Source organism: Balaenoptera acutorostrata, chromosome 7 (assembly GCF_949987535.1).
Source record: "Balaenoptera acutorostrata chromosome 7, mBalAcu1.1, whole genome shotgun sequence".
Lineage (NCBI taxonomy): Eukaryota > Metazoa > Chordata > Mammalia > Artiodactyla > Balaenopteridae > Balaenoptera > Balaenoptera acutorostrata.
In genome coordinates this window covers 47736275-47748980 of record NC_080070.1, presented here as the reverse complement: position 1 = coordinate 47748980, position 12706 = coordinate 47736275, and the positions used below count along the sequence as shown (strand labels likewise).

The 12706-nt window shown below is 36.3% G+C and overlaps 1 protein-coding gene across 1 annotated transcript in view; it reads left to right on the top strand.

The window, feature by feature from the left end:
- Nucleotides 1-12706, top strand: part of ZNRF2 (zinc and ring finger 2) — a 92890-nt gene that overhangs the window by 42873 nt on the left and 37311 nt on the right. Inside the window, exon 2 of the mRNA XM_007193533.2 lies at nt 9341-9436. Coding sequence (XP_007193595.2) covers nt 9341-9436 — 96 coding nt within the window. The remainder of the gene's footprint in view (nt 1-9340; nt 9437-12706) is intronic.

Here is a 12706-nt window from a genome sequence, read left to right as displayed (position 1 = left end):
TGGTTATAAGTATTACTATTTATATTTACTGAATATTACTATTTATGAATAATGTGCCTATATTCCGGTTTTTAATTTACTTTAGATGCTAACTATTAACTGCCTATTATGGAAGATGAGGATTTACATACCTCACCTGGCTTTATTTTTATCCTTCTACCTTTTGAATGTCCTTTTAAATGACAGTTTGCTTAAATTGATGCTCATTGTTTATGACTGTGGATTACATTTCCTTTTATGTGTTTGTCTCATAGTTAATAATTGCCTCATCTATTTGCTTACTTAATTTTCTAAGTTCCTATCAGTTTTTCCCAAACTTGCCCAAAGAATTATAAAACTAAGTACAGTACTGTTTTCCACATGATTAAACACATCAAGAAACCTTATCAGTTCATTCCCTACTCCTCCCCCATCCCCTCCTCCCGTGCATTTCCCTCTCCTCCCTTCCCCTCCCTTCCCCTCCCTTCTCCTCCTCTGTCCTTCTCTCCTCTGCCTTCTCCCCCTTGTTGAGCAGTCTACTCTCCTTACAATCTGGACTAATAACCTTCCAGACCTGCTATACAACTATCCAAGGACTTTCCTTCACTTTTCTCCTATGAGAGATCTTGTTTCCTTGATCTTGGTGTCTTTGTCTTGTTTTCCTCTGCTCTGTTGGCTCCCTTGTTTTAGTGGATCACATGTTCTTAGAAATTTCTCAAGAGTACACATGGGAAGGAAAGTTTTTGATGCTTTTTTAATCAGGAAAATATGTTTTTATCAATCAAGTGTGAATATGTAATAGTTTGTATATATAGTCTAAGTGAAATAGTTTTTTTAGAGTTTTGAAGTTATTGCTTCACATCTTCTTTCAAGTGTTGCTGTTGAGAACACTTAACGCCATTCTGATTTTGAAAAACAATTGGACTAGACTCTCCAAAAATATTACTATCTTGAAAGACAGAATATAAAAGTCTGGGAAACTGTTTTAGATACTTTACATTGATCTTTTTTCTTTTTGAAAACTTTTAGATTTTGTTCTTTATTCCCTAATGCTCTGTTACTTCCTGGTAATGTACTTCGGTATGGCTCTTTATTTTCAGTTGTTGTATGGGTACATTCTTTCAATCTGTATGCTCATGAGCTTCAGTTTGGGAAATTATGTCTGATAGTTTCTTCCTCTTTTTTTCAATTCTGTTTCTAGCTGATTAGATGTTAGACCGCCTGGATTGATCTTCTTATTTTATTATTTACTCTCCTGTTTGACTTTTGGTTTTACTTCCTGGGAGATTAAAAAAGATGTGTAATGGATTAGGCTAAGAATTAGGCTCTGGATCCAGAAGGCCTGTTTGAATTCCGCATTGCCAATTTCTAACTGTGTGATCTTATATAAGTTAATTACCCTTTCTCTTTCTTATCTGTAAAATAGGGTTAATATTGAATAGCAGTGCCGAACTCAAAGGATGTGAGGATAAATAAGTTAATTCATCCAAAGTGCTTAGATAATTTCCTGGTACATAGTAAATGTTAATTGTTATTATTGTTTGGCATCATTATTACCTCAAAGTTAATACTTTAACCATCTATTCAAATTCTTAATTCCTACCAAAAGTTTAATTTTCCAGAGCTTTTGTTTGCTTCTCTGTTCCTAGTTTTATAGCCTCCTGTTCTTATTTCTTGGATGTAGTATCATCTTGAATTATTGGGACAATTGAGGAAATTTGGAAAAAACCTCCGACATATAAGGTGGACACCAAAACAAATATATAGAAACAAAATTAAATAAATAGAAACAAAAATAAATAGAAATCTTTTAATTAGTTATAAGATTTTTGGGGTGTCAGCAGTGTTGAAGTTTTTTTGTTTTCTGCATTGACTGTTTTATCATAGTTTCCCTTTTCTATTTGTTTTGGTGTACGTCTTATATGTTGGAGGCTTTTTCTAAATTTCCTCATACTTAGGTTCAAATTATATTTGGCAGTAATATACTTAAGTATCATGTTCTCAGTGTGTCATATCAGGGAGCACAGATAGTCAGCTTGCCCTGTTGTTGGTGATACTAAGTTTAGACATTGTTTAAGGTAATGTCAGCCAGTTTCTCCATTTTAAAAGTACCTTTTAATCTTTGTTAATTAAGTGATTTGGGGTTGATATTTCAGAATGTGTAATTATCCATTTGTACTTTTGCATTCTTATTAAATTTAAAATATTTAATTTATTATGTCATCCATTTTGATGTTTAGATTGTCCAAATTTGACAGGGAGAAGCCCTTTGAAACTGGCTTCTGTGCCTTTTTGTGTGTCCATATCAGTTTTTGAGCACTTCCTTAATCTGGCACAACAAGATATTCAAGGCTCACCTTTTACTCCCTGCCCCAGACTTAGAACCAGCCATTTTTTCAAGGATCCCTGGTTCCTTTTTGTGGGGGGGAGTGATATTTAGAACCCAAGATCTGGGGGTGGATCCTTTTTGCTACTGAAGTGTCATTGCTTTTAGGCTCTTTTAGTGGACTGAGCTAAATAAGTGTGTGTGTGTGTGTGTGTGTGTGTGTGTATGTATATATTTTTCTTTGTATCTATTTGATATATAGTTAAGTTCATTTGTTTCCATTTATATTTACTTTTACTAGGGACTTTCCTCATCCTTTTTTATTTTTAATTTTTGACTACATATATTATTAACATTGTTCAAAAGTCAAAAACTTTATTACTTGGTGCAGCCAAATAAATAAATAAATATTTTTTTAAAAACTTTATTAAAGGATGGACTCAGGAGTACCTTCTTTAAGTTTTTCTTTCACTACATTCTCATTTACCACCTGTAGGTAACATGTATGTAAACCTTTTTTGTTTGTTTTTTTAAATTTATTTATTTAATTTATTTATTGTTTTTGGCTGTGTTGGGTCTTCGTTGCTGCGCACAGGCTTTTCTCTGATTGTGGCGAGCGAGGGCTACTCTTCATTGCGGTGCGAGGGCTTCTCATTGTGGTGGCTTCTCTTGTTGCAGAGCATGGGCTCTAGGCGCATGGGCTCAGTAGTTGTGGCTCGTGGGCTCTAGAGCCCAGGCTCAGTAGTTGTGGCACACGGGCTTAGGTGCTCCGTGGCATATGGGATCTTCCCAGACCAGGGCTTGAACCCGTGTCCCCTGCATTGGCAGGCGGATTCCCACTGCCAACCACTGCGCCACCAGGGAAGCCCCTGTAAACCTTAATTTGAAATTTATCCTTCCTTGTTTTTCTTTTTGCAGGTATACACATACACATGTATTCTTAGTTACTCTTCTTTCTTGCCTAGTAGCTAGCGTAACATATGCCTGCTTTTTCATGTTGTTTTTTCTGCTTAATATAGCCTGGGTATCTCTTCATACCAGTCTATAGAGACTGTTTTCATTTCTTTTTTATAGTTGTGTAGTAACTCTGTTACATAGATGCATAATTGTTTATTCACTAAATCTCTTATGTGTTTCCAATATTATGCTGTTTCAAAGAGTGCCACAGTAAATTACTGTGTGTGTGTGTGTGTTTTAATTAAAACATAAATGTATTATGTCTTGAGGTCCTGTGAGTAAGGTAGGACCAGTAGATGGGCTTCCCACTTGGGATCTCTCAGGCAGTTGCAGTTGGAAGTTGGGATTGGAGTCATCTGAAAGTCAGAGTAACTCAACATTCAAGGTAGCTCTCTCAGTATGCCTGGAACTTAATGATATTGGTTGTTAGCTCAGAGTTCAGCTTGGGCTGTCAGCTGGAATGCCTACCCATGACCTCTCTGTGTGCCTGGGACTTCCCAGAGCATGTCAGCTGGGTTTGAGAAGGAATGTCCCCAAAGTGAGCATCCCAAAAGGCCCAAATGGGAGCTGCAAGCCGTCTTAAGATTTATCTCAGAAATCCCAGAATATCAGTTATGCATTCCATTGATCAAGCAACTTATTAAGGCTGACCCAGATTCAAGGGGAGAAGAATTAGACTCCTTAATGTGAGGAACAGGATACATGAAATTGACAGCAGCTATCTCTGGATAGCTTTTTGTGGGGGGAATGATATTTAGAACCCAAGATCTGGGGGTGGATCCTTTTTGCTACTGAAGTGTCATTGCTTCTAGGCTCTTTTAGTGGACTGAGCTAAATGTGTGTGTGTGTGTGTGTGTGTGTGTGTGTGTGTGTATGTATATATTTTTCTATATAGGTAGGTTGCGAGTGCGCTTTCTAGCAACCATAACTCACATCCCTTCCATATGTAAAGCGTACTCACTTTGTTCCTAAGACCCAGACAGTCTCATCCCATTAAGGGATCAATTTGAAGTCCAGGATCTTGTTATCTAAGTCAGGTCCAGATACGGTTGAAGCTTGTTAGGTGCAGTTCCTCCAGTACAGCACCTTGTAAACAGTTTCTCTTGACCTGAAGACCTTTACAGAGATCTTTATTTCTCCATACGGCTTTGAGTTATTATCTAATATCCTTTCATTTCACCTTGTAGGACTCCATTGAACATATCTTGTAGGGCAGGGCTAGTGGTAACAAACTCCCTCAACTTTTGTTTATCTGGGAATTTCATAATTTCTCCCTCACTTTTGAAGAAGTTTTGCTGGATATAAGATTCTTAGTTGACAGTTTTTTCCTTTGAGCACTTTAAATATATCCGCCAACTGCCTTCTGGAGTCCAAAGTTTATCATGAGAAATCTGCTTGTAATCTTATTGAGGATCCCTTGTATGTAATGACTCAGTTCTCTCTCGCTGTTTTCAATATTTTCTGTTTGTCTTTTGAAAGTTTGATTATAATGTATCCTGATGTGGCCTCATCTTACATGGAGGTTGTTGAGCTTCTCAGATGTTTATATTCATGTCTTTCATCAAATTTGGGAAGTTTTCAGCTATTATTCAAATATTTTCTCTATTGTCTTCTCTGTTCTCCTTCTGAGACTCCCAAATGCATATTTTGGTCTGCTTGTTGGTGTCCCACAGGTCTCTCTTAGACTCTGTTCACTTTTTTCAAACTTTTTTCTTTCTATTCCTCAGACATGATAACTCTATCCTCTAGAGTTAGAGGACGATTCCTCTATCGTCCTATCTTAACATTCACTGATTCTTTCTTCGCCTTGTTCAAATCTGCCTTTGAATCCCTCTAGTGAGTTCTTCATTTCAGTTATTATACTTTTCAGCTCTAGAATTTCTTCTTCGTTTCTATTTAAGTTTTCTATCTATTGATATTTTGTTCATACATCATTTTCTTGAGTTTCTCCACACCTTTCTTTAGTTCTTTGAGCATCTCTAAGACAGGCATTTTAAAGTCTTTTTCTAGTACATCTGCCATCAGTTCTTTTTCATGGACAGTTTCTGCTGATTTTTTTTTTCTTTGAATGGGCCATACTTTCTTGTTCATTTGTATGCCTTATTTTTTGTTTTTTTTTCTGAAAACTGGACATTTAAATCTAATAATGTAACTCTGGAAATCAGATTCTGCCCCTTCCCTGGGGTCTGCTGTTTTTTATTATTGTTTTTTTGGGTGTTGTAGGCTGTCTCTGTGCTAAGGATCATCAGCCTGAGGTATAAACTTCTCAGGTCTTTTCGGACTTCTTCCTGAATCTGCATAGTCACTTTCTAATTTTCCTCATATAACCAATTGTTTTGAAATGTGCTAGTCTTTAATGTCTGGCTCTCCAAAGGGGAAAAAGAAAAATGAAGAGGGGCAGAGAGGCACAATCCCTTTAAATCCCCTTGAAGTCTCTTCAGCTAGAGGGGAAGGGGCTTACAACAATAGAGGGAGGTCCAACAACAGTGACTGCCTTTTTTTTTTGTCTGTACCTCCTGGATCAGAAGCAGCAATCAGCAGTCAGAGCGCAGATTCCCAGTATTTGGAGCACAGGGTCCTTTTTGCCTACCCTCACTCCTGTAATCTGTGTGCAAGGTGCTCCAGGAACAAGTGCACCACTGCCTGCCATGTGGCGGGGATGGGGGGAAGGATAACTGCCTCTGTGCTGAGAGCTGAAATTAACTGCAATGTATTGTCCAAGGCTTCCTTCCCTTGGAAGTTGCAAGCCTTCAACAGATTCCAGACTTCCAAAATAGTTCCTTCAAACAAATTCCACCCATTCAATTTTTGTCTAGGTGGGAAGGTAGATTCCCTCAGTGCTTCCTACTTTGCCATCTTCCCATAATCCTCTATCTGTGCATGTGTTTTCTGGTATTGTTGGGGGCATACCTTCAAGGAGAGATCCTAGAAGTGGGATTGCAGGATCAGAAGGTAAATATACATGTAATCTAGTTAGATGTTGTGAAATTACCCTCTGTAGAGGTTGTACGGTTTTGCACTCCTACTAGCAACATATGAAAGTACGTGTTTCTCCACAGCCTCACCAACCATGTGTTGTCAAACTTTTGAGTTCTTGCCAATCTGGGATGAGTAATGATATCTTAATGTAGAGATAAAGTAAAGCCCAAGGAGAGAAAACTATGTACAAAGAACCACCTGGATTTTTAGTTAAAAAGAGTGAATTAAACACGTGTTTCTTTCCTCCCTCCTCAACACACTAAAATGAGAGTAAAGAAATAAACAGAAGAACTTGAGAGGAAAGTACTTCTTTCATTATGACACTGCAGTTTTTCATGTGTTTAAGGGTTAGCTGCATATCTTTCTTTTTGGTGAGATGTCTGTTTAAAACTTTTGCCCATTTTTCTAACAGGTGTTCGGTTTTCCTGATTTTTTAGGAGTTCTTTGTATATTAAGGATATTGTCCTTTTGTGATAAGAGTTGTAAATATTTTCATTAGTCTTTTGAATTTGTTTCTGCTATGTTTTCATGTGCAATTTTTTTTCTTTTATTGCATTATGTTTATGAGAGAAGCCCTGAAAAGCTGTTTGGAAGCTTTATATGTAAGACTTAAGACTTGTCAACAGATAAGGATCTCTTGCTGTTTCATTCTGTGGAACTTTTGATTTAAGAGAAGACTCTACCAATTTCTTGGTGGAGATAGAGAAAAGGAGATTGTTGGGAAGGGCCCTTTTCCATACTTAGATATTTATTTATTCCCTTGTTTTTTTCCCTTCCCCTTGCTGTGCCTGGTGTCCTCAAGCCAATCTATTTTGGGTCTTTATTTTCCTGTAGTAGACCTTCATTCTCCTGCTCTATTTGGGTAACTGTAGTTGCTTGGCTATATGTCATGGGTTGGAGACTTGGGGATCTTTTTTATTAAGTCTTTCAGTCAGTCTGGATTTTAACCTCATGCCTCATCATTGTCTTGGGAAGTTATTGGAGGTATAGATTCCTGAGTCCTTTGAGAATTATGTAGTGAGAATTGGCTTACTTCTGCAGACACTTAGGATGTCTGTTTTCTCAGTCCTGTTAATTCCTCCATCTGTTCTCATCTGCTGCTGTCTCCTTTCAAGTTCTTTATCTTGTTATATTTATCCTCACTTTTAGTAGGTTTTAGGTATAAGGAGAAAGAAACACATCAATTTATTGTATTTAATTAGAAATGCAGTGGTTCTTTATACATACAGTTTCTCTCCTTAGGCTCTACTTTGTGGGCAGTTGGATGGCTCTCAATGGTTCATGATATTGCACTTTTGTTTGATAATTTAGAGTTTATGTGCCAGTACTTAGATGATTTTGATCAGGAGTTGGAAAATTGGTTACCTTTTTTTTTAAGTCCTGTGTAACTTCAAGGGAAGAAAGTTTTTACAATTTTAAGCAAAAGATTGTTATTGGTCCTGGAAATAGGAATGCTGCTTGAGAGTCTCTTTGTCTTCTCCCCATTTGATCCATATTTTGCAGTATTGCTATAGTCTGTGTTTGGGGATTATAGCTATTTTGTAGTTTAATTTTAGATTAATCCCCTTTGCTTTTTCTTCTTTTTCATTTTGGTGGTTTTGAAGAAGTGGGAAGTAAACATACCTTTATTCCTTTCTTTTAAAATGTATTTAATACAGTGTGAAAAACAGTGCTCAAAAACATGTATTTCATTTAAGAAGTCGAATAACTGGATTAAGTACCCATGCCAAAACCTTTTCATATTCAGTAAAGCTTTGCACGAGGTATGACTCTAGTCTGACATGTTGGGTTGCAGTGAGTTTCATGTCACAACAAAGGGAGGAGAGTGTCTGTAAGAACACACATGTACTAGAAGTAGAGCTACCAGAATCTGAGGCAGCTTTAGGGACTGGTTTTTTTTTTTTTGGTTGTTTTTTTTGTTTTTCACCACCCTTCTTATTAGTTGTTGTCTTTCACAGCACTTTGCTCCTCTCTGCACATCTGCTCTAAGATCTCCATGTGAACCATTTTCCTGTGCTTACTGATAGTTTCTGTTCTCTTACAAATTCAGCCTACAGAATAGACACCCCATCCCAGTCTCTCTTACCTTTACCTACATGTGACCTTTCTGCTTCAGCTGTCTACAGCTGACCAGTGTACTCTCTTGCTGTTTCTTAAGTCATATTTCCAATAAAAACAAATTGGCCCAGACCATCTTTTTGTGCCACCCTGGTTTGTTGTTCCTAACCAAACCATAAATGGACTTTCTTAGATCAGTTCACTGCTCAAGCAGGCTGGGGATGTTGGAGAAGGGAGCAGTAGGTCAGCAGGGAAGCAGCAAGGAACCATGGATGGACAGTTACCCTTGGTAAGTGAGGGAGCAGGATATAGCTGAATGTATAACATTTCTTCCTTCAGTCTACCAGTTTACTTTTAATAGAGTACTTCAGGCAAATTCTTAGTACAGATTGAATATTGTAGGAAACTAGCTAATATTTGTGTCAAAATTGACTGAGAAATCTGCTGTTTGGTGCTATTTTCTGTTTGCATTGTGACTTTAGTAGCATGGTATGGCCGTAAGACCACTATACTAGGAGTCAGGATAGATTCTAGACCTGATTTTGCTGTTCTGTGAAAGGCTTCACTTTCTTCATCAGATAAATTTTTAAAAGGTCAGTGGAGTAGAATAGTTTCTAAGGTGCTACCTAGCTATAAAACCTTGCGACTCAAAGTGTACTATAACCAAGCTGGGAAAGGTATTTTCCACAAGGATGGTCAGAATACACAACTATAATAATGAAATCATAAGTTCAGATTAATGTAAAAAATTAGAAACCAGAATGATTGGACCCATACATTAGAAAAGGGTGCGAGAGTTTTGTAGTGAACTAAATTCTCCTCATTTAAGCTTGTTTTATTTGAAATCGGATGCTGTTTATAAACTGATTTAAGTCAGATATTATAGTCACAAACTGTTTTCCCAACTTAAGTTGCACATAGGTAGTGTATTAGTGTAAGTGTAATATTGAAGTTTGAAATTCTTCTTCTTCCCTGCTTTTTAAAAAAGCATAGTTGGATATTCAAAATAGTGAAGTAACATGGATTTCTTTTACTTTTTAGGATTTAAGTGTCCTGTATGCTCAAAATTTGTACCCTCAGATGAAATGGATTTGCATCTTGTGATGTGTTTAACAAAGCCAAGAATAACCTATAATGGTAAGTCCAGTGCTTTAAAATAATACTTTAAGTTAGAATTATCTTAGATTTTATGAATTTCAAGTTTCAGGTAAAAGTTAAAAGGCCGGGAAGGACTATCTATGAGCCCTGAGCTAACTGGTATCCTAATTAGGTGTGGTGCTTTGGCTGTGCCATTCTTACCTGACCACAATCTCCAGATACTCAAAACCATAGGAGAGATTTTCAGTGTAGTCCTGGTACATTTTGAAATAGACTTGGAAAAAAAAAAAAGGAATAGTTCATTCGTGACTTCAGATGAATAGAATGAAATAAAGGAAAAATGAGAGCTTTTTTCAGAATTTTATAGATAAAAAGACAAACTTCAAAATCTGTGGAGAAATTTTAGATTTTTCAAATGTAAAATTTGGTTTGAAATAGAATGAGTAAGAAGAGTACCAGTAAACAGTGAAGCCAATTGAAAGATTGACTTCTTGATCAGCAAATGTTTTTTGAGTACCTGTCAGGTATGAGGTATATAGTGTTAGGAACTTGGAATATAGCAATGAATAAAACAGATGGATCCTACAGCCTAGAATCAACCAAAGGTTAATCAATGTAGTAACACTTAGTCAATAATCTGAGATTTCTCCTCAGATTACAGAAATCTTGTCGGGGTAAAATTTAACACTGAAGTGAACACGTTATTTTGAGTAGCTTTTTTGCAAAATGATTTAGGAATCTCTGTCTTGATAAGGTAGTGCTTCAGCCACACTATTATAGTAATAATTGAGCACTTTTTCCCATTTTCCAGTGTATAAGTAAAAGTAGCTTTTAGCATTCCCTTTGAATAGTAAATATACCTGTTGATTATTATATATAAACCTTTCTGCATTAGGAAATTGAATTGGCTACTTTTCATAATCTAATTGAGATTTAGTTACTTAAGAAATAAAAGACATTTTTATTCAGGTTCAAAATTTGAGGTAAAATTGATTGGGCTTGTTTCTTATACTTACTCTATTATCATTACCCTCCATAATTATTATGTTTATTACAAGTGTTTTTAAAATAAATATCCTTAAATCTTAAGACTCTGGCCTTGAATTTTAAAAGCCAAGTGTATTTCCTTTTACCATATAATATATTTGCATATAATCTTAGTATTCTGTTTATTTACTTTTTGTGTAGTGTATTTGGATATAGTCTTTTTATGTGTTGATATTTGGCAGTTTTCAATTTCCTGATTTAACTGTGCTCAAGTCATTAAAGTTTTCTACTAGATCACTTCTTTGGTGGCTTAAAAAGCAATATGTAACCTTCTGCTTGGGGATACTGTGATCCAAGAATTCAGGTTTTAAATATTTGACAGTATTCCAATTTAGAAGTTAGTAAACTTAATGCAAAAAGTAAATAAAGTTGCAGCCATTTTTAAGAATGGCTACCTACTTTAAGGTAGTTAGACCTGAAATTTTTTAATTTGTTACCTATAGATTAACGTCTATAAACATTCACAACAAGAAGCAAAAACAGCTTCTTTATAAACATATATGATTCTTGAATTTTTTAAATGTGGGCAGTGGCCAACTGTGAGTTAAAAGAAGGAGGAGCTGTGATTGACAGGTTTAGGTTAGATAGAGGTGGCAGATTGGTAATGTACTTTCCCATCACAGGCTAGGAGAATTCTAAGGTTTTGAAGGCAGAGCCCTGTAGGGGAGGAAAAATAATCCCTTTACCCTTCTGAGTTCTTGGCTGAGATCCCTGTAATAAAAGACAGATTAACAAGAGGAAAACAAATACAAGTTTATTAACAAGTATACCTCCTGGTGTACATAGGAGGTACCCAGAGGAAAAATGAGCTGATCTCCAAGGTGGTTTAGAGTGTGGGCTTAAATAGCATCTTCAGCTAAAGACAAAGAAGAAAATGAGGGTGGGGAGGCCAGTTGTGGGGGGTCACCAGGAAAATCATGACAAACAAGAGGTCTGTTACACGGATATAGGTTAGTGCCTGCTCCACTGAGAAGATTCTCTTGGAGTAAACTTTGTGATTTAGAGCAGCCCTCCTTCTCTTCCTGCTAGTGAGAAGGAAGACACCCTTGCAAATGGAGAGTTCTTCTGTTCAATATTATGTAACAACCTAAATGGGAAAAAAATAGACACATGTATATGTATAACTGAATCACTTTGCTGTACACCTGAAACTATCATGACATGGTTAATCAACTATGCTCCAATATAAAATAGAGTTTTTTTAAAATGTAAATTTCCCTTACTGAAGGGTAACTTCTACTTTCAGAGCTTCTCTTGAGTCTGCTATTTCTCAGTCATTTAAAAAATAATCCTTATGCCAAAGAAGCATATTTTAGGGTAGCATATTCTGCTACCCTTCAGTCACCGAAATCTGATCTATCAAGGATATGAGCCTGTGTGAGAACCAGCCCCTTTAACACCTAAGCAGTAATGTAGGATTATTATGAAGTTTAGAGCAAGGTGAGTTGGAGAATCCTGAAATGGAATCTTTTTAGTCAGCTGGACTCCTCACAGCTTCATATTTTAATTCCTAAAAGTTGATTTCGTAGAGAGAGATGCATTAGAGAGATTGGGTCTCTAAATTGCATTAATACTCAAACAAGAATTTTATTCAGTGTAGTGCTTATTAACTAAAACATTTTGCAGCCTTTCCTAAAGTAGCTAGATTTATAATTTTTAAATTTATTTGTTAAATGTATATTAATTGAACTGTCTACAGACATTCACAGTTAGCAAGGAGAATAGTTGGGCTTATTTTTCAGGCTGGATATTATTTATAGTCAAACTCCTGAATAGGATGAATTCCAGAAATTTGAATATAACTTGGTGATTTGGAGTTTCAAATTCATAGTCACAGAGATGATATTCTGAATGTTGGTTTGATTTACCAGGCTAGCCCACAGAAGCTTTCTTATTGTTTTTTAGTCTGTAATATATTCAAATACCCAAGTCCTGGCAACTGAAGAAGAAAATTGACTCGCCAGGTGGAAGCTCTCAGGATTTAGGCAACTGGCTCAGCATAAGTTCAGGTAGGAGGCCCAAAGCAATCATGGCAGGGAATGATTCAGAGTGATGTGAGTGGTTATGTATTTGCAGGTGGTATTTTTGGCAGAATGGAAAAAAAGTTCAGAATGACACAATGAGTGTTCATAGATAGATAGCCCTTAAGTCAGAGACTGCCTGCTTCATATACTTACCCCTCTTTCATGGACTTCATTGTTTAGTTCATGGACCTAGTAATTTGATATATGGTCTTATGAACATAATATACATGTTGCAAGC